The 22,321-nt window shown below is 38.5% G+C and overlaps 1 protein-coding gene across 2 annotated transcripts in view; it reads left to right on the forward strand.

Moving 5' to 3' along the window:
* LOC113419771 (serine/threonine-protein kinase TNNI3K) overlaps positions 1 to 22,321 on the forward strand; it is a 263,727-nt gene that overhangs the window by 234,840 nt on the left and 6,566 nt on the right. For both annotated transcript variants that reach the window (XM_087960477.1, XM_026679341.2), the window contains 2 exons: positions 667 to 726; positions 8,673 to 8,842. In XM_087960477.1, coding sequence (XP_087816603.1) covers positions 667 to 726; positions 8,673 to 8,842 — 230 coding nt within the window. The remainder of the gene's footprint in view (positions 1 to 666; positions 727 to 8,672; positions 8,843 to 22,321) is intronic.

A 22,321-nucleotide genomic window follows, 5' to 3' on the forward strand; every position in this document is an offset into this window, starting at 1 on the left:
TTCCTTCAATTTTCTAATAATCACCAGTACATAGAATTTCCTCTTTTTGGCCACTTCTGCAAAGCAAATTGATATTTTCGAGGGCCTATTTCTAAACCCTTTATCTCAAAGTGTTATAGACAATTGAGACTCATCCATACATGTGTAAAATTACACTGTTATGGCTATTTGCTTGAATGTGTATTTTACATTCTCATTTTCTTTCAGGTCACTGTCACCATGGATCCTGTAAAACAATTCTTTTCAGTAGTTTCAACTGCAAGATAAATCATTTAATGAAGTTCACAGAAAGATACATCCCTCTATAATCACTAAAAAGATCCTATGGAGAATTATGGTCTATTCTAAGTAATGTGGGATCATACTATAGAGTTGATGGGGAAAAAAGAATCAAATAAAAATATTTTTGGATTATAAAGTAGGAAGTTCTAATCTCTTCTACCCTACTTTCATATAATTCAGGGAAACAATTTCACACCCAATCTCCCAGGAACTTGCAAATGCCTCCAGGATAGAGAAGATAACAAGAATATTTTTCTTAACTTCTTTAAGCTAAGCTACCTTGAGATCCAAGCAAGTAGTTTTCAAAATTATAAATACCTGCTTGCAAAATGTGAAAGGCATTGTCACAACATTCATATTGTTATTGTCTTGCTGCATTTGTAGGGAAGACCTGAGTTTTCTGAAGTAGTGTCCAAATTAGAAGAATGTCTGTGCAACATAGAGGTAAGAACAAAATCTGTTACTAAATATGGGTGGCTAATTTTGAACAATAAACAATGATTCATCGATTGCTTACTGAAAAACTCAGATATACTTTTGAGATATTCTACTTTGTTTTCTTTGGATAGCTAAGCTAAGCTATTTGTTTTCTTTGCAAACTAAGCAATTTGATGAAAAAGAAGTATAATAAATGCTATAACAAAGGAAAAAAGCTAGGTCATCATAATTGGAAATACCTAAACCCCTCATTATTTTTCTTGGCTGAAAACAAGGAATAACTCTGAAAATTGAAGGTGGTTTGGGAAAAAAAATCATTTTTTTCTAATGTACTCAACAATCTTATTTTTTAAATCCCTTTGTCACTTTTGTATGAACACTTTTTTCAGGTTTCTTAAGCATTGTAAAAAACCTACATAACCTTTTAACAGCAACAATTACTAAAATGAGGGTATACACCCCAGGCATCCATACTGTATATTTTCCTTGCTGATTATAACAATATTGTATTGTAACCAGGAAAAAAAACTGCCAATCAGAATGTATCCTTCTTGGCCAATATCTGATTCCTCTGCTGATCTAGCCAATAAGTGAGCAGCTACTGGCCAGCAGTGGAAATCCTTGCGCTTTTCAGTTTTACTTATATAAAAAAAGTTCCTTTATTTTCTCCACCAAAACAAGTTTTTTAAAAAAGCAAATTGGAAAGAGTCTTATTGATCCACTTTCTGACATGTCTCTATAAGACAATTATAGAAATGCCTTTCTTTATTACAAAATGCCTCTTCACTCAATCTGTCACACTGTCATTAGACTGGAAGACCAGGGGAAAGGAGTTAAATCAAACTTAGTCTCCAATGGTTTCACATAGTCATACAATTCCATCAGTCCTGACGTGTCATTTGCTGCTACAAATGAAAGCTCCCTATTAGCAAAAAAGGCTAGTGACAGCAACGCAGGAAAAGAGGACCATGCGTGGTAGACCAGATATAGTTAAGGATATTCTCTCTGAGAGTCAAAATGCTCAACAAATGGACAGAATCCCCTCTCTGGTTACATCCCAAGAAATCAACAGGTAGGCAGAGTAACAATAATTGATGTAACAAAATTCAGCTATCATCTACTAGGGGAAAAAAAATCTAACTCATGGATTTTATACCTATTTAAGTTTTTGCCCTCTCTTCAGTAACAACTTTATGTGAGAAGCATACTAAAATAATTAGATCAAATTTGTCCTTTGTCTTCAACTCTCTGTAGAAAATAATTCTAAAATGAAGTCTTAAGAAATAGAACAGACAAATCTATAATTGATGCTACAACATGATGACTAAACTATCTTACATTTACCTCAGTCTTCATCCTTATAACCACTAAAGTGATCCAAGAGATAGGAGTTTGGATTGATGTTGTAGCGTGGACATGAGTACATGAGCAAAAAGTTTTTCCACAGCTAATCCCCTGGACCACACTGAAGCTAAATAAAGCTTAATTAACCAAGTGTGATTAATGTAATTTAATTAGCACAAGCAAGGTATATTTGCATCTCTTCAGGAGAGCTTACAGGCAATTTGATTCAAAGTATTCCAGTTTTTTAAAATATTGTACGCAGTATCTTAATGGTGTTGCTTTTGAAAGAATCCAAATATTAGAGTTAATGAACTAGAATTAATCAGCAATACCGTCAAAGTGCCATGCCCTGTGGTGCCACAATCACTTCTTCCACACCACTGGAACATTATCAGAAGTGCAGATCATAAAGCAGAAGTCCTAAGCATGGAAATAGTGAAAGCTATTGAACCTCTGACTGTTATTACATCATTTAATGATATAAGAAGCACAATAAGCTTTAAAAAAAGCTGCTGTATTTGAAAGTACTGTATCTTTAATGTTCTATCTAGAGTGCAATGTAATCTGGATTCCCAGGACAGAGGGGCTGCATTCCAGAGGAGGAAGAGACAGCAAAGTTTAAATAGTTTGGTTGAGAGAAAGAGGGTTAAGATAGCTCCTCTCTAGAATCCTCAGAGTATATCTTTAATGATGCAAATTGTTGCTCTAATTGGACAATTTTCTGTCTATAGGTGAAGACCAATAAAGGAAATGGCTCAAAAGTAACTTTGTGTGTCGTTCTTGCTTGGAGCCTGACATCAGCTTCCTAATTTCAGACATGTAGAACTGGAGCCATAACTTCTTGCCTAAGGCAAGACTAGAATTCATGATCTTCCCATTTATATCCTGGTGCCTTTAACCACTACACCAAACTTGCTCTCTTCCAAGGCCTTACTATGCAGGCTAATTCTGCTAACTGCCAGCAGTTCGATTCTCACTGCTCAAGGTTGACTCAGCCTTCCCTCTTTCCAAGAATGGTAAAACGAGGACCCAGATTATTGGGGGCAATATGCTGATTCTGTAAACCACTTAGAAAGGGCTGTAAAGCACTATAAAGCGGTATATAAGTCTAAGTGCTATTGCTATTATTCTTGATTTTGAGACAGGATTCTGGCAGTTACCCCAAATGTTGTATGAGTTGACACTAAGCTTTCATGTTTCATCAGGGAAAGGGATACCTTTCACCAGGGCAAAGAAAAGGGAAAAAATGGATCAAATATTTTCTAAAATAAATGATTGAGCTGGCCAAACTTAACTTCAGTACACGAATGATAAATATTGGTGCGCTGTAAGTATGTTTGATTTTAGCAACCAGTTCTTAAAAATACCACCTGTGTACGTGTATTAGAAAAATTTCCAAAGTATTTCACCACTCTTAAGTGGTCAGGATGTCCATTTAACTTTCCAAGTTCTATCAGTAGCAGGTGATAATATAGGAGTACGCAATTAATGTTCCCAAGGAACTACATGAGGAACTGGGACTTTTGTGGAGGACTGAATCCATAGCTCCTGGCTGTGCTCACCTGCAAGGCCATGCTTTGACTGAAGCAGTGGTGGGTGGCCAAGCCCAGGTTTCCTCATACAATGACTGCCACTGCCATCTCCTCAGGTTGTTCCAGGTAAGGAGCTAGCACTGTATGGATGCAGACGGAGGTTTCTCTCCTCACCTCCTGTGGCCACCAGCCGACTGAAAGAGCAACAAGGCAACAGCACAAAGCTAGACTCAACTTGGCTTCTTCTCCTGTCCCTGCAGTGCACTAACATATGATTTCTAATTTCTAATTGACCTCATGTGGGCTGGACAGGTATAGTCAAAGGGCCGGATGTGGCCTGGATGCTGTAAAATGTCTGGATCATATTATGTGAGGGTGGAAATACTTTTGAGAGGCTCAGTGTGTTTATTTCTTGGATGGAGCACAGTGAGGCAATATTTCACATTTAACTGTCATCTCAAAAAGAGCTTGCTATTCTAATACACTGACAACCATTCAGATTACAGTTTAATAGAGTTGGAAGGGACCTTGTGGGTCATCTAGTCCAACCCCCACCCAAACAGGAGACCCTACACCACTTCTGATAGATGGGAGTCCAATCTCTTCTTGAAAGTCTCAAGTGATGGTGCTCCCACAACTTCTGAGGGCAAGCTGTTCCATTGGTTGATTGTTCTCACTGTCAGAAAGTTTTTCCTTATTTCCAGGTTAAACCTCTCCTTGTTCAGTTTCCATCCATTATTCATCTGAATTGCAATCCAGGAGGGGAGCTTGTATACTTTTCAAGGCATTTTGAGAGCAATATTTAGCTCTCAATATTTTAGCAATATTTAGCTAGCCAGGCATTATGTTAACAAAAGAGGGTTTTGCAAAATGGGGTTCCAATGTCACATAAAAGAGTGTTAAGCAGAATCTTAGTCAGTTATGTGGACTGAGGCATGAAGATTCTTTGGATTTGTGTCTCCCTTTTCTTTTCAGAAAATAAAATGTGGTTTTTTATATTGCTTCTAAAAAAAATTGTCGTATCATAGTGTAACAGTTTTATGCTACTTCTTCGGCATGTTTGTTGTCTATATTTAAAAAACTTCCTTCTGGTATATAAGCATAAAAATTAAATTATCCATTATTGCCACCCTACAGAATCTTTTGAATAGTGTAGGAAAGGGGCTGTATTCAGTGATTTTCCTGCTTAGGCAGTCATGTCTTTGACATTAAGTGGAAATTTTAAAAAATAAAATAAACAGGTTTTCACTAAGAAATTATCTTTTTAATAACAAAATGTGCAAATTAAAACTCTGCCCTGTGGATAGGATAGTAAAGGATATCAGTTCCAATGGAAAGAAAATTGCTCTGTTCATGCTGTAGTGCCATGATGGCGAACCAATGGCACACGTGCCACAGGTGGCACGCAGAGCCATTTGTGCGGGCTCACAAGCTCCAGCCAAACTTACCTGTACTGGGCATGTGCAAGCCTTCCAGCTGATTTTTGGCCTGTTTGAGGCCATTTTCACCCTCCCAAGCTTAAGGGAAGCCTCTGCAGCCTTGGGAGGCTGAAAAACGGGCCTTCCGGAAATATCGGACGTGCCCGTTTTCAGCCTCTGGCCTCTGAGCTCGGGGGAGGCTGTTTTCACCCTTCCGGAGGCTCGAAGAAGCCTCTACAGCCTTGGGAGGCTGAAAAAATGGGCCTTCATGAAATACCGGAAGTGCCGAAACACTTCCCTTGAGCCCTGGGAGGGCGAAAACAGCCTCAAATGGGCTGAAAATCACACACATGCACAGTACAGATAAGGGGGCAGGGCAGGGGTGTTGCACGTGCATGCGCATGCGCAGGGGGACGGGGTGCATTGCATTGTGGGTGTCGGCATGTGTGTGCACACACTATTGCTGGCATGCGCACTTTCTACACACCACAACAAAAAGGTTCGCCATCACTGCTCTAGTATAATTATCTGTAAGTTTATGGTCATGTATGTGTTATCTAGACTAAAACTATATACTACTAAATCCATTGTGTCTATTTGTCTGTAACCTTCAACTGGGTGAAGCAATGCATCACAAGGCAACAAGTTTTGAACCAAGATAACTCAAATGGCTAATTTTCCAGGACCCATGGAATTCCAGGACCCATTACTCCCATGGTAATAACACTTAGTAGGAAAGTTGTGGCTGCTTCATTGCCACTGTGCTGTTGCTACTTCAGCACTGCCGTAGTCAGTCACAGTCACATGATCATCATTTCCATGACTCTCTGCCGGCTTCCCACAAGTCAGTGGGGAAGCCAGCAGGATGTGTAAGCTTTGCTATGATTGCTGATGCTCCCTGCCAACTTCCCACAAGTGAAATCTTTTCCTGTGGGAAGCTAGCAGGGAGCGTCCGCAATGGGGAAGACTTCAGAGAAGCTCTTAAGTTGATCAGGTAAGGCTCCCTCCACCTGTGCAGCCTCACCCATTCCCTCTATGCTCATGCCATACCAGCCACTTGCACATTCCTGCACATCATTCCTGACCCATGTTGCAGACCTCTAAGCCCCCACCAACCTGCACCACATGCCCATGCATTTTCCTTGACCGGCACACCCTTTTTCACATGCCTAGGCATAACCCATGCATCCTCCTTGACCTGCAACAGACCCCTTATACCTTCCCCAATCTGTGTGACAGCTTTTGCTCACATAAAAATACCCTAAGTACCTTCCCGACTCATGCTGCACCCAGTGTGCTCTCCTCGCATCATATGGCATCTCTCACACAACCTGTGCACCCCTCAAAACTTGTACAGCACCTTCCCTACATCCTCCTCTTTGAGACATGTCAGGATGGGGAATGGGTATACAGTTTTTCTTGCCGTGCCTCACTGTTCCTCCACTCACCCAGCAAAGTGGCAGGTTGCTATGTGTTTCCTGCAAGGAGAAGGAATGATTTCTGATACTCCCTGTCAGCTTCCTACAAGCAACACAAGTGGAAGTCAGAAGTCACTCCCACTTTTTTTCACTTTTTTTCGCTGTAGTCATTTGGTTTTCCTGTTAAAAGTAAGGCAATATCTCTGAAAGGAATGGGTAACCAATGGGTTACTGGCTGCCTTGTATTCACTTAAATGTCTACTTAAATCACATCATTGAGAGGTGGAAATGACTGGTCTTGGGATAACTGGAAGCAAAATATTTATAGTTTCAGAACAAACAATGAACAGCCATCCCGAAATCTGCATGTGTTAGATGGATAATCATGTGTTGTAAATAGTGGTTGTAATCAAGACGAATGGTTTTGGATCACATACACTTGGCATAATTAATATTATAACATCTTGCTTCAATGTATGAGCATGAGACTCCTCCAAGTGCTCCACAGAGGATGCATCTTGTCCAGGAACAACCCACATTACAAAATACTATTGGGTCTTCAAACAACCAGCCAAATAACATCTCATAAATAGATCTATATAGCGCCCTATAGTGCGATCTCAAAAAGGATGGAAGGCTGAGCCAACTTTGTGCCCATCAGGATCAAACTCCAGCCTGTGAGCAGAGTTAGCCTTCAATATTACATTCTAAACATTGGACTACCTTATTATTATAAATAAATAATAATAAAAGTAAAGAAATTCTTATTTATAATAATTTAAATAATAAATAATATACGAGTAAAATAAATAAAGAGTAATGAAAAAGTAAGATCAATCAATAAAATAACATCCAATAAAACTACTCTGACTCCTCCTATTTAACAGTGACTATAATCTTGGATCTCTTTGGGTGCACACTAGGCATTCTAATCTCTCCTGTCTACTAAGCATTTAGCAGAAAGAAGTGGCATATTCTATACAATTAATTCCTTTTTCCTATCCGAGTATAACAAAGGGGAATTTGGAAACAAATATTTATAATGTTTTAGTTGTTTCTATATTGTTAAATAACAAAGAGTAGAGATTTTGGCACTCAATTCAGAAATACAAATCCTTTCTCACATTGTTAAAATAATTTAATATACTTTGGAGGGTTTTTTTAGTTAATTTCTCATTGATCATTACTGAGCTCTATTATACAATCTCATTAATTTCTTTAGCTACTTCATTAATATTAAATTTCTATACCAACTGTGTTTTCCCTTTTGCATGTTCTTTTTCCTTCTTATTCTTTAAGAAATGAGTAATAAACAGATTTTATACATACCCATACCCATACCTTCCTCCCTTTAGTGCGATAATACCTAGACCATTGCCTTTCTCAGATGTAATGCACATGTCAGATGTTGTTTTATACATGAGTAAAATTCCATTTGTTACTTTATATATACATAAAACCATTTTATCTTCTGTAAAATCCCATTTCACACTTTATCATGCATTAACACCATTTTACACATAGAACTAATTCCCTTCCAATTTATTGTATATTTAGATTTAACAGACACCCATCCTGTTATTCTGTTAAATTGAGAGTTTCTTTCATTCTGATTAACTTTACATGAAATTGAGTTGGTAGATGGCAAAAGTTTTAAAAATAATAATTACATTTTCTCATCCCTATAGAAGAAACTTCACATGGCATGCTAATATTAGCCTAAACGTTAGAAAGTTGCAGCTCTATTATTTTTATTTATTTACCAACATTTGATATTGCCTATTCTAATGATTTGCCTCACTGTTTTGATGCAATTGCCATACACTTTTCAACTATCCAATAAAATGAAGTCATTGTTTTTAAATATATTGCTATAGGATTATATGGGAAATGATCTCATCGCAGTAATAAATACAGCAATACTCTTACATCCATCACAAAGAAACTGATCATTTTTTAAATAGCTGATCAAAGAAACTGATTTACATTTTATACTTAAATCTAATACATTCTAGACTTAAATCTTTGGACAAAAAAAACAGCAAAAAGGTTTCCAGAGTCCCAGATTACAATGGCCGTCCTCCATTGGACAATCAAAAATTAGCACGAAACCATTAATGGAAATAGCTGAGGACATTATCAAAAACATTTGTGATGCATAGGAGGGATATCAGCCTTTCTAACAGGACTTTGGGGTTGTCATAAATAGGTACTGATAATGTCCTCTTCCTTATATCTAGCTGATGTCACCAGCCTCCAGCAATAGCAGTGGTTCCTTGTCACCATCCTCCTCATCAGACTGCCTAGTCACTCGGGGATGCCCTGGACGTAGCCATGTTGCCGCTTTGCGTAGCCGTTTTGAACTGGAATACGCCCTGAATTCAAGAGCTCATGGGACATGGTCCCAAAGGTAAGCATACATTCCTTCCTTAGCCTATGGGATTCAAAGAACTGCCTGACCTATTCAAATTGCTCTTAGCACCCTATTAAGGAACAAAATGCTTGAAAGCATCACAGAAACAAAACACTCAGTAATAATTTTCCTTTGTAAGCAAGAAGGTCCAAAACATTCTATCAACAAATCAGCTTTAAATTTAGGGGTCTTCCAAATGCCACCCTGCTTTTCCTGCTCAGACTTCCCACCTAGGTTTTCTGCATAAGCAGTCAGTTCTTGCTTGTTTGGGCATTCCCATAATTCCATTGTATGCACATCATCTTCATTTTTTCTCTTTCTTCCCCAAATCTGTATAAGAAATCCCTCTTCCCTCTTTTCTGGAAAGTCATAGGGAAGGAACTTGACTGAGTCAAAGAAGCTCATCAGGTCGTAGCTGTTTGTTTTTGGGTAGCCTTGCTGTGTAATGCCCTTAATCATTTTACTCCATTTGTGTATGGTATGTGGAAATGACCTTGGGAGATGGCAGGAGATTTTTACTGTCAAACTTGTAAAATTGGTGTCAGCCTTCTCAGGTAGACCAGAAAACAGAAAATGATAAAAGACAGGATCAGGTGAGTTAATTCTGCTTTACTGGAAGGCTACATTAACAGAATCTTGCAAGTCTGAAAGTACAAATCTCCCTCCATCTGTTTTACAGCCTAGAGGTTAGCTGTGGTGCATGTCCTCTCTTTTCTGATCGTTGTCTAGGCAACCACACTTCCCACCTACCAACCCACACACCCCTCTGACAAACTTATTCCCACATACCATGATAATTTGTGTGATATTATTTGCTCTGATTGTTGGAGCTCAAAGTAGTCGATTTTCCATGAGAAATAAGACTAAGCACAATTCAGGGTGATACTTGAAAAATATATTCAAAATGGAAGTCCTAGAGCTGGCAGGAAGTAGAGAGAAAGCTATAAGAGAAGAAACGAAAGGGACTGAAAAATCAAATCACACAGCTGAACAGGACATGAAATAGAAAGTGGTTGAGAAAAGGGAAGAATTAACTCCAGAAATCAAGAAATTAGTATAGTATAATTTTTTGGGAAAGAGATTATATTATTTGAAATTTGCAATCCTGGGACAATTGAGGACAGGAATCAGTTTTCAGGGAATCTGAGGGAAAAGCAAATAGGCTTTATTTATTTATTTATTTTTAAAGGAAAGCTGGTAACTTGTTTGACTTTTTAGCAGAACTGGAGACTTTGCTAATATTGTTACTTCATGTCTTCATGTCAGTTCAGAGTTTTTTTTTAATTTATATATTATCTATTTATTAGATTTTTTTTAATCCCACCTTTATTTTTTTATAAATAACTCTAGTGGTCAACATAAATAATACTCTCTCCTCCTCATATTTTCTCCACAACAACAATCCTGTGAGATAAGTTATGCTAAGAGTGAGTGACTGGCCTGAAGTCATCCAACTGGTTTTTCATGCCTAAAGCAGAACTAGAATTGACAGTCTCCTGGATTCTAGGTCAGCACCTTAACTATTACAATATGATGTTAACCTTTGTTTAGTCCTATTGCTATAATTTGGTAAAGCTGTTTACCCTGCGTTCTTGGCGACATTGTAACATTGTAAAAGGATAAAAGGCACAATCAAAATTAAGATGCTATACCTACCGTTGACTGGACATTTTCCCAATAGTGAATTAAAAGTATCTTCATAGCATTTTCCTTCTCTTGCTAAAGTGATACAAAGGTTTTTCTCATTACTCTTTTCTCTTGTTACTTTGAAACCTCACTAGTTGAATGACTCTAGAAAATGCTAAGTCACAAGTAGGAAAATAATCTCTAGCTTTACTTACCATTTATCATCCTGCTTTTGCCCTTCCAATTCCAATGGCCTCAATCTATTCCTGAAAGCAGTTCTTTAAAATTTCTTTTAAAAAGTAATTGTGCTTTTAGATTTGTTACTACAACAGCAGTGGAACTAATCTATCTTTTTCCATGTTAGATCTAGAAGGCCTGTTATGTAATGATAGAAATGACTACAGAATTCTATATAAGATGTTCTTCACCCTGGTAACAGGCTCAGTGCCATAATTTGCTTTGGAAAAGAAACTGATGGGCTTTTGTGTCTCACATCAATTTAGACAGGGGTGGCATTCAAAAATTTTAACAACCTGTCTGTGGGCGTGGCTAGGTGGACGTGACTAGGTGGGCATGGCCATGTGACTGAGTGGGCATGGATTCTTCTTTTTTTTGGCAGCACCCCCCCCATTTTTGCCTCCTGAGGGGGCACGCAGCACCCCCCCTCCACACTCCATTTTTGGGTCTTCTGGGCCTCAGGGAAGCCTCCTGGGGGCATTTTTGCTTCCAGAAGGCTTCCCTGGGGCCCAGGAAGGCAAAAAAATGGAGACTGGGGGCATGCAGCACCCACCCCCATGCTCCATTTTTTGGCTTTCTGGGCCTCAGGGAAGTCTCCTGGTGGGGATTTTTGTTCCCAGGAAGCATCTCTGGGGCCCAGGAAGGCAAGAAATGGAGTGGGGGTTGCTGCACCCCCCTCCTTTTGCCTTCATGGGCCTCAAGGAAGCCTCCTGGGCGAAGCAGTAAGACAGCGAGGGGAATCCCAGCACAGCTGATCATCGGAACAGCTGATCATCAGGAGAGGGAAAAAAGAAATACGTTAAGGAGTGACTGGGCAAGGGAGAACGCAGTCAGCAATGTCGGGCATGTGCATGATGACGTGCATGGGCGATAAGGACTGACTGGGCAGGGAAGGGAGGGGCCAGCCAGGGGCATGATGTGCCGGTTCTCCAAACTGTGCAGAATCATTACAATCGGTTCTATAGAACTAGTCTGAAACAGTAGAATCCCACACCTTGAATCTAGACTAGAGGTAGGGAAGGATGGCTCCTTTATGACTTGTGGACTTCAACTTCCAGAATTCCTGAGCCAGTCATGCAGACTTAGGAATTCTGGGAGTTGAAGTCCACAAGCCATCGTTCCCCACCCCTGATCTAAACAAAACAATGTTTAAACAAACCAATCTGAGTTGAGTAAGAGCAGGGAACAATATCACTGTGCTTCAGAGATTCCAGCTGCTGAAACTTTTTGTTACATGACACTGTGGATCTTGGGAAATGTTAATACCATAATTTTCATTTCCTGGACAAGGAGAAAGTGATTTAATTATAACTATGATAACAAAGGAGTATCTTTAGTCCATTAAGTGCTGTGCTGTTATTATTGGAATACCTAACAATGAAGGTCCCAGGTAGACATATAATTCAGTTTTCTTGAAGGAATCATCTGCCACCATTTTTCAGGAGATGAGCCCAAACCATTTTATTCACTTAGCTCATGTGCTGGTACTACAGTGTAAATAATGTATTCTGAGCATAAATCAAACATCAATATCACAGCATAACATCATAGCATAACATCGTTCGTCTTGAAGTAAATCCAAAACTATAAGCCACACATGAAGAAATGCAGTCTAGCTTTTACATCTGTAGACTTGGGGGAGGATCTCCTTTTGATAATCATGCAAGGGGCTAGAACAACAACGAATTTGTGAAGAAAGCAACAAGATTCAGAGCGTATTAGAGGATTTTATATTCCTCTTTCAAGCTGCAACATGTAATAGATTTGCATGAAAGAATAAGCAAGTGACACATTTAGGTTATACTATGGATGCCCAAGAGGGTGAACAAAGTAGTTATCACAGCAGCTTTCCTGCTACTGTAATTTAATGTACACAACAGTGCGCCACCCAAGCTCATTAGCTGGTTGAAATGGATTCCTGCAGAACCCAAAGGGTTGCAGAAGAGTTGCCCTCTCAAATGCTATGCAATACAAATTAACTAACTCCAGTCCTATAAGTAAAACATTGAAAGAGTTACTCAGAGGCAAAATATAAACTAAAATGAAGATGGTTTCTGCAGATTCAGTGGGGGTTTTTTCCAATTATATGACATACTGAGATGATTAATGACCTAGCTTTCAAATGACAATGGTTTCTCGAGGCTTTAATTTTTTAAAAACATACAAACTGAGAGCAGGAGTGACTCAGGGCTGTGTGCTCACAACTGTTGCAGTATGTTGTTACACCCTTTGTCTCTCCAAGCTCATCTGAGCTGCACAAACTACAAGGCTGCACACAATGATGAAGGATGTTTGCCTAGCTGTGGGCCCAAAACCCACATGCAGAGTTAAGGAGGTGTGAAATTACTTAGTTCATCCTTCTGTATATATGGTCCATTTTTGTTAGTAAAGTTACAGTGGCCCAATAGAACATGAGCCTCTCCTTGGGATGTGGCTGCACTATGTGGAAAGAGAGAGAAATTGACTGATTGACTAGGCATATGCAAAATACAAATGCATCCCAGTTTGTCTTCTTCTGCCAAATGTACTACCACGCATGTGCATATATAAGCTCATCCACATATTCCAATTTTATTATAGTGCTCCTGATGCTACTCCAACCCTGAGAGTTGAACAGGGTGTGGATGATGCTGTTTGATTACTCATGTTGTTGTTAATTTCTCTCTGACACCTGATCACTGTTCAAATATGCACTTTTTTTTTCCTTCCCCAAAACCCCTAGCTTCCAACGTTGCCTTCATCCCAGCACTCATCTGACAGGTTTTACAACTGGCCTCTTTTTTTGCAAGATAGAACACACAAACATTGCTTAGTCCAGTGCAACCATCCAGATTCCTTCAATTTCCCAGCCCCATCAGAACGCGTCTGTGCAGATGGTGGCCCATCTGCAAACCATGCTCATGAGTTCATCAAAGCCTGGCACTCCACAAGCAATTCCATCAACAGACACTTTGACCTATAAACCCCTCAGAATCCAGATCAACCACACAGCCAATCACAGACAGCACCGACCCTCAACGAACCCACACAAGCCCCCACCAACCAGCACTTCACTTCCCAATGACCCTCATGTGATGTAACTTACCCATCACAAGACTCTCATTTGACACACTCACATCTGAAGCCCTTATAAACAGAAGAACACCGACACTGACATCCCCTAAACTCTGCTGAAGATATTCCCTAACCTGGTAATGAAATGTTAGGAAACCAATCCACAAGCTTGGAGAACAAACCTTCACCCTCATCCTACACCCAAGCTACAGATATTCACCACTATGGTTGCTTTAAATGAAACCTTGTCATGTTAGCTCACATAAAAGAATCTTGGAATAATATTTAGACCCAAATTTGGAGGGGAAACCTATGGTCTGTTGCCCAGGGAGAGTCTGTATTCCACCCAGAAGAGACGGTCATAGTCTGCAGTCATTGCTAAATGTATAACATTCTGTCTCTTAGATAACTGATTGACTTGCCCTTTTGCTTTCATGGTTTTATGTGTGAGCAGGGGTAGATGGATGAGCTCCACTACAGAAAAATATTTGAGAAGTAAGTGAAGCTGATGACGCGTTACTTTACAGTTTAGTGGAATTCAACAAATCTAATTCTATTATCCTGTCAAGTTCCACCAAAAAAGATCTTGAGAGTATTTTTCTAATTAAAAAAAAAAGATCCTAGTAACAGTAAAATACATCTATAAGATTTACTGTATCTGCATTGGTGAAAATCCTTTCTTTTCTCCAGATGTTAGGGAGGAAATAATATACAGAATAATTAATTTTCCATAAAGTTATGTTCACCAATGCGCCTTTTAAAAAAGAGTATCAGTCATTAGCTAATAATGAAAGGAGGTTGTTTTAATCTAACTTTTCAAGGTTTATACAAACCAATTTACTGAAGGTAAACTAAATGGGGAAAAATGTTTTCTGAGTTAAGGAACTCAACTGAGATTTTTCTGGAACATTTAAAAGCCAACAACCATTTTTTTATCCTGTCCATTAAGTACCCACTTTGCTCTAAGAAATGTAGCTTGGCATTCATGCTTAGAGGAGTTCAAGCACAAGAAGAAATATTCTGCCAGGTTTGTGAACTTACTGATATTTAAGGAAGAAAATAAGTTGTGAGCTGTCACTTAACTTACAGACAGACTATACGTGAAAGTGTAAGGATATGCACATAAGCACATATACATAGACATGAATAATGCCAGTTCTTGCCTATAGTTTTACTTTCATGAAATAACTTATAGGTGAAATTTTATATGATATAAAACTACATTTTACATATTGTTGAATATGAATAATCCATCATAGATGGTTACAATACAAGCAACTTATTCACCACCTAAGCTTTACACAGAGAAGTCAAATTTGAACTTGCCTATTTTATTATTGAATCACAGAATGGCAAAGGGGGGTTGTGGGCTGTTTGCCCCAATCTGTTATTAAATTCTCAATAGATACTATTCAGATTCTTTTGAAGATACCAGTCTACTGGCCTTCAAGATAATAGGCCCATTGGAAAATTGCTCTTATTAAAATGTTTATCCTAATGTTTCCATCAACAATCCAGCTCTTCCAACATTTTCTTTTCTTCTTTCCCACCCCACAAATTAGCTGCCCTGCCTCCATTCTGTACATCTTCTTGCATGGTCATTCCAATTTGTTTACATTCTTAATGAACAATATTCACAACTAGATACAGAATTGAAATTATGCCTGCTGTAATTTTGCCTAATGCAAAATTATTTCCTTGTGCCTTGCAAAGGAGTATTCTATTAATACAGACTAAAATTTATTTCCCCTTTTTAGCAGCTGCATTCTTATTCCTAACTCAGTCTGTCTATGCTCCAAAACTAACCCCATTGAATTCAATTGGGTTTAATTCCAGGAAACTGTAAGTTTGGAACTTAAGCATCTCAACACTAAGAACACTGACATTTGTCATAATAGTTTGCCAAAATTATTCAGCTGTCAGAAATATGAAACGGGGCTACTGTACTTGTCTTCTTCAAAGCAAAAGGATGGATCAGCCTTCCCTACAGGTTGTAGCTCATGATTCATGCTTTCCTCTCCATTTTGATAGCCTGTCCCTACTCCTTCTTGCCTGACCCCTTCACATGGCTGAACAGTCTGCAAGCTCACAATTCTTTGATTTGCTCTATGCTGTCATGTGTACAGTGGTACATCAATCTCTTTCATAAAGCAAGCTTGTTGTACAAGAAATTTGATAAGTGTTTCCAAGCTGTAGGATGATTTTGGAGGGTAAACGCCAAGATGCTTTCTTCAAATTGGATGTCTCTTCCAATTTCCAATTCTTGCACAAGGTATCAAACGTTCAGTAAATGTGTGATATATATTGCGGGAGGGGGGGGGTGCATTTGTCATATCCTACAAATGGTGATGCCTCAAACCAAAAAGCAGTACTGAAAGGTGTTCTCCAAAATTTGCACAGGTAGATTTTAGAAAAGCAAAGCAGGCCTGGCTTCCCCAGGACTGGCTTCCCCAGGGGCAAAAACTACAAGCTCGCTAACCCTTTTGCTCCTTCAAATCTAAGAATCATGGCCAGTGGCTCCATTCTCAGGAGAATAATGTGAGGACAGTCACATCATTATGCTTCTGACTCCGAGTTGGAGCCCAGCGACCTTGCCAAGAAGCTACAATATTTAGAAAGGCAGCATTTTTGGGGTTTTGCAGCAACCCTCCCATTCCTTCAAGCCAACTGAGGTACTTGCTTATAGCTTTACAAGGACAGGAGGCAGGGAGGTATGTTTCTCAGCAGATGCTTTTTATGTTGAGCCTTAAAAATGTTGCATGAAGGTTTTTAATGAACCATGAGAAGCCAGTAACCACTGAATGACAGTAGGCTCAGAGCACCAAGTAGTAGTTTAGCAGCAGGAGACAAGTTTCCAGCAGCCCCACTTCAGGGGATGCTGCCTGCACATTGAACAAGTCAGACTCCAAATGAGGCAGCTCTTCCAAGCAGATATAAATAAAAGATGCGATGTTCCTATGGGAACCCTTTGGCATATTGGATTACCTATTCCCCAGCTAGAGTTTCTTTTCAGTTATATTTCACCTACACTTCAGGGCGTGCTTTGAGAACACCAGAGACGGAATTGTATTTTTCTAACTATATCTACACTGTGGCTTTATTATTTCCTTTTTTAATAATAATTTCATTAAAAATTATCATTAAAAGGATAAAAACTTAATATAAACTTAAAAAAGGGATAAAAAGAAAAAATAGAAAATTCAGAAAAGGAAAAAAAGAAAAAGAAAAATAGGAAAGAAAGAAGACATAAGAATATAGGAAAGTAAAAGAAAAGAAATATATGAAGAAACAATTTGCCCCTTTATCATAAGTATAAACTCAATTTTAGTAATTTATGATCCTCTCCTAAAATAATACAAATGATCTGTTCTTTCCATCTCTTATCTATAAACAAATCCTCAAAGTCATACAATTCTGATTAACAGAAGTCCACTAAGGGATAACATAAATAACAAATCTGTTTTATCCTTGATCAAATAAATCTTTATATTCCTTAATGTCTATGGAGATTCTCAGTCATTCAGGTCATGGTTGGCCCAAAGGTGCTTTTTCAAGAGGCAACTTGACTTCCTGGCTTTTCTTCAAAGACTTTTCGCTTCTCATCAAGAAGCTTCTTCAGCTTTGTATTCTTTCCCTTTACTTTTAACAATCTTGATCTTTAATCCATTCAAATAATGCCCTAGAACTTGATTTCTTTCTATTTTGTCTTTGTCTCTTCTCATAGAATTTTTCCAAGTTTTAACAAGTCTGTTTTATAAGTCCAGTGTAGGAAAGTTATTCAGGTCACTCTTTTGTCTTGTTATTTGTATATCCCTGAACTCACCTACTGCATTATTGAATCATAGAGTAGGAATGGGGAGACTGTAGACAGTTTACTCCAATCTGTTATCAAATACTCAATATGGAATTAAAACATCAGTTGGTTTCATTTGTATATCCAGTGTAGCATCTTTTGTGGCCTTATGCTTTTCTGTCTACAGACATGGACATAGATATTCAACCTGTGGTTAGTGAACCCTTGGGGAGGGGGTGCAATGTCATCACAGGGGGTCCATGAAGGCTTGAAGAAATGCGATTTAAAACCTGAGTTAAGTCTTGGTGGTCCATAGCCACAAAAGTTATTTAAAGAGGATCCATAGGGAAGAAAAGGTTAAGAACCACTGGATTAGAGGATCTGGAGACATAACACTAATGCTCCCTTACCAATGCTTCAGTCAAAACAGCAAGACCTTCATGTAGTTCTATCAGGCATAGGCCTCAACATATGAAAAAAAATAACATAAAGAAGCTAGGTGGTCTTCTATCTTTGATGTAAGGATAAGATATAAAATATACATGATCCATGTCAGGAAGGACTTAAAATCTGTTTATTGTCTTGGGAAGCTGTGTATCCAGATCCAACAACACCCTTTTACATCAACTGCGATCTATTCCTTTTGAAACAACTTAACAGGGATATTGCATTTGGGTGCTTCCACACACAAATCCCCATTCGTCACCTCTGAATTCTAAGACTACTTTACCATTTAGGGTAGAGATGGAGAATTACAACCCCTGTATGACTTGTGGACTTCAACTCCCAGAATCTCTCAGTCAGCATGGTTGAAGTCCACAAGTGATAAAAGGGCCATAGTTCCCCCACCCCTGGTCTAAGGAATGAGTACACTTCCTAACTGCTTTGCAAACTTTGGCTGAATAACAATGATAATAAAGTTGCATAAACCTTATATAAAGTGAAGGTGGTCTGTCATTTTCATTCCCAGTGAATGAGAAAAAATGGCTAGAGTTTTAATGCTTGAGAGTAAAAAAGAAAATAAACAGATTCCAGAACCAGGTTTAGCCTTGAGACCATTAATTAATTCCCCAAGATATGTGTCTCAGCATCTTTTCCACACAGATATGCAGGTGTCAACTTTTGCCCCCACATGTTTTGAGTTTGGGCCAGTTATTTCGATGTTAAAAATAGTTTACCACTCAGCAAGTAATTCTTTACTTTTGCACAGCATGTAAAACAATTTGCATGAAAAGATAACTGGAATTTTCTAGTCTGTTGTGTTTTCCAAACAAAACACAAAGAGGAACAACTCAGTGAGTTGCAGTAGCTTTAGAAGAGAATCGGTAATATAATAGCAGAAGTTTTAAGATAAATAAATATTTGGTTACCATCTAGAACATGCAGTGGTTTGAATTCTATTATACATTAACTCATATCTTGAACATTCACATACAGCTGTGTGAAAAAGGCCAATTTCATATTAGTAACCATGTTTGGTTACCTAAACGGTCCTTTTCAGGGCCACAAACAATAAAAATGTTAACAAAACCCTAGCATCGGCCTTAGCAATTGCAACACGTATGCCACTGGGTATGCATCAGTTAATCTGTTTTCATAGTCATTGTAAGCATGCATTGTAAGCATGCAAGAAGATTCACAATCCCCATCCAAACAGCACCAAATTGCAAAAAGCTTATGCTTTTCACTTAAAAACCACCAGTATTTATTTAAATATAACAATATTTGCATAGCATAAAATATCATAAAATCAATGGCCTATCCAAAAAATGACATAAACTGTAAACCGTAACTGTAAACTGTAAAGCGTGCAGGACTTTTTCACACAGCTGTATTTTGTGCTTAATATAGATGCAACACTAACATATTTTTAAAATATCCTACGTATATTTAGTTTCCCTTTTCTCCTAGATAATCCTGAATTTGACTGTGTCTATGACTTTGTCCACTCTGTCCAAAGAAATTGGATAAATGGTTTCTTTGGATTTCTGTAACAGAAGAAGAAAATCTTCTGTGTTCTCCCTTATTGTCAACAATCACTAGGATACATAGATACATACATACATAGATACATACATACATACATACATACACACACACACACACACACACACATATATCAATGGAAATTTGTGTAGAATATTTTTGGGGTGAGGGTGTTAATTAAACATGGGAAAGCAGAGAACTACAGAATGGTGAAAAGATGGCAGTCTATTGAAAGTCAGAACATGTATTTTTTACCTCTTGGCATTTCATAACTATCTAAAGGCCTGAACATCAGCTATAATGAACATCAGCTTTTAGTTCTGTTCTTCTTTGAAATAATTTTGAGCAACTTCTTTTTTATAAAGATGTTTGGGAAAATGCCTTAGCAAAATGTCTTTGGAAGAACTCATTTGTGGCCCATCTTAAGAATTTTGAGACTTACTGTTTCATCTGGATGTCCTTTTGGAGGCTGCCAATTTGGAAAACGCAGATCTACAGTGACTTACTGATGGTCTTATTTTCTATGAGCTACAATACAAGTCTTCAAAAAGTGTAGGATAGGGGTGTCAAATTGGTGGCCCACAGGCCAGATGCATCACACACAAGCCACGCCTGCCCCAGCTTCGTGGGACTCAGCAGGTTCTGACCAGTTCTGGAGAACTGGAAGTGGAAATTTTGAGTAGTTTGGAGAACCGGCCAATCCCACCTCTGACTGGAGATTTTACAGACTCCTTCCCCTGCCATGCCCACCAAGCCAAGCCCACAGAACCGGTAGTAAAAAAAAATTGAATCCCACCACTGGGGAAAACATCACAATACATCACATGACGGCAATGTGATGCCGCAAGTTTGACATCCATGGTCTAGGTCTAGGAGGAGGAATGGCAAAGCCAGGGGGTGGACTAAAAGAGGATTCAGTTTAGTCCAGCCTCCCTTGATTGACACTGACTCTGATCTAACTCTAACCAGGTACCGATCATTAGTTGAGAAGATTCCTGTGCATAGGCTTTTAGCAATAAATCAGTTAAATGGAATCTTCACATGTGGACTGGCCTTTTATGCCTGACAGATGGTGATGCATTCTCTTGTTTTCCAAATGTGCAATTCTTCTTTGGTTACTTTATAACACGACAGAGAGAAGGAACATGATAAATATTATATATGTGGTTAATTTCTTTTTAATTAAATAAATGCCACATGACTGTTAGTATGTTTTCTGGAGAAATAATTATTTTAAAAGCTCCATCTCCAATATTCTTAGAGTAGCTACATCTGTCCTTTACATCATCAATGATATGGAAGGTTTTTATAGCAATTGTAATTTGTAAGGCTTTTCATAGGAAAATGGGTTTGAAAGGCAACGGTCAGCATTTAGTAATATACATCTAGATTTTTTCCCCCAGTATGATTGACAATAAAATTTGATAACTTTTGAATGAAGAAACCTAATTCTGATTGCAAGTCTTAAAAGAAATATTGTTATAAAGCTATTTCAGTTATTGAGGCTTTGATATGAAGGGTTTCATTGGTTTTGATTAAAAAGATTGGTAGCTAATTACATGACTTTATGACTTCTCTTATTGGAAACTAAGGCACCATTTTAATAGTTATGTGGAAAAATAATTTAAATGGGATAGAAGTAACCTAAGAAAACCTGAAGGGAGGGTCTACTTGATAAAGGAGCAATGCTCAGCTTCCAGAATCTGCAAATGACAAATTCTGTTCAGATGTTTACCAACTGGAATCCACCCTTTGGTAAATAAAGTAGAAACACCAAGGTAGTGATTATTTTATTTCATACTTGGTTTTTTCCCCCACTTCTGAAATATGAATTGGCTCTTGTTACAGAATGCTCTGACAATATCAGCAAGATCCCAAATCAATACATTCCAATTTATTTATTTAGCTTAATTAAATGGAATACGTCCAGAAGTCTCATTTCAAAAGAAGCTAGCATCACCTTCTTAGTTCTGAACTCATTCCAATCTTCCACCTTCTGTTACCGAACATGTTCTGAACAAATTATTTGCATTTCCCTCAGTAACATTCCTAGTAAGTTAACCAACACTTTGATGAAGTTGCATCTCTCTGAGAACATACTTGCCTTCTTAAGAATGAAATATCTGACAGAGAGCAATCGCATTGGGATTATGATTTGTTCGTGATGTATTTTAGAAATGCTAAGATGCAAACTTATTTACTTGTCCAAATATGTGTGTATTGAATGTTTGATTAGCAGTTTTGGTTACCATCTTTATCTATCTGATGATGTTACCTATCTGATGATATTATCTGATGGTAATGAAACGTCTGCAAAACAACAACACCAACAACAACCAAGCTTAGAGAACACCGAAGTGTACTCCAGAATACCATACTATAGATCAGGGGTGTCAAACTCCATTTCATTGAGGAGCACATCAGGGTTGTGTTTGACTTCAGGGGCTGGTTGGGCATGGCCAAGGTGGGCGTGGCCAGCTTGACATCACTTGTGTTGGGGGACAGGCCTGTGGTGGCCCGAGCACTCTGCCAGCAAAAACGGGCTCCCAAACTCTGTTTTCAGCTGGGACGGCCTCCTGTAACCCTCTGCCAGCGAAAACGGAGCACCGTTTTCATTGGCAGAGGCACCACAGGCCAATCCTTTCCTGTTTCCAGGGTGGCCCCACAAGCCAGATCTAAGCACCCCGTGGGCCGGATCCAGCCTTGAGTTTGACACCTCATAGATGAATTGGTACATCTATAAACTGAGTAACTAACCTGGTCCAGGGATTTGAACCATT

Source organism: Notechis scutatus, chromosome 3, assembly GCF_049901735.1.
Source record: "Notechis scutatus isolate UNSWTSFEM ecotype Mainland chromosome 3, rNotScu1.2, whole genome shotgun sequence".
Classification (NCBI taxonomy): Eukaryota; Metazoa; Chordata; class Lepidosauria; order Squamata; family Elapidae; genus Notechis; species Notechis scutatus.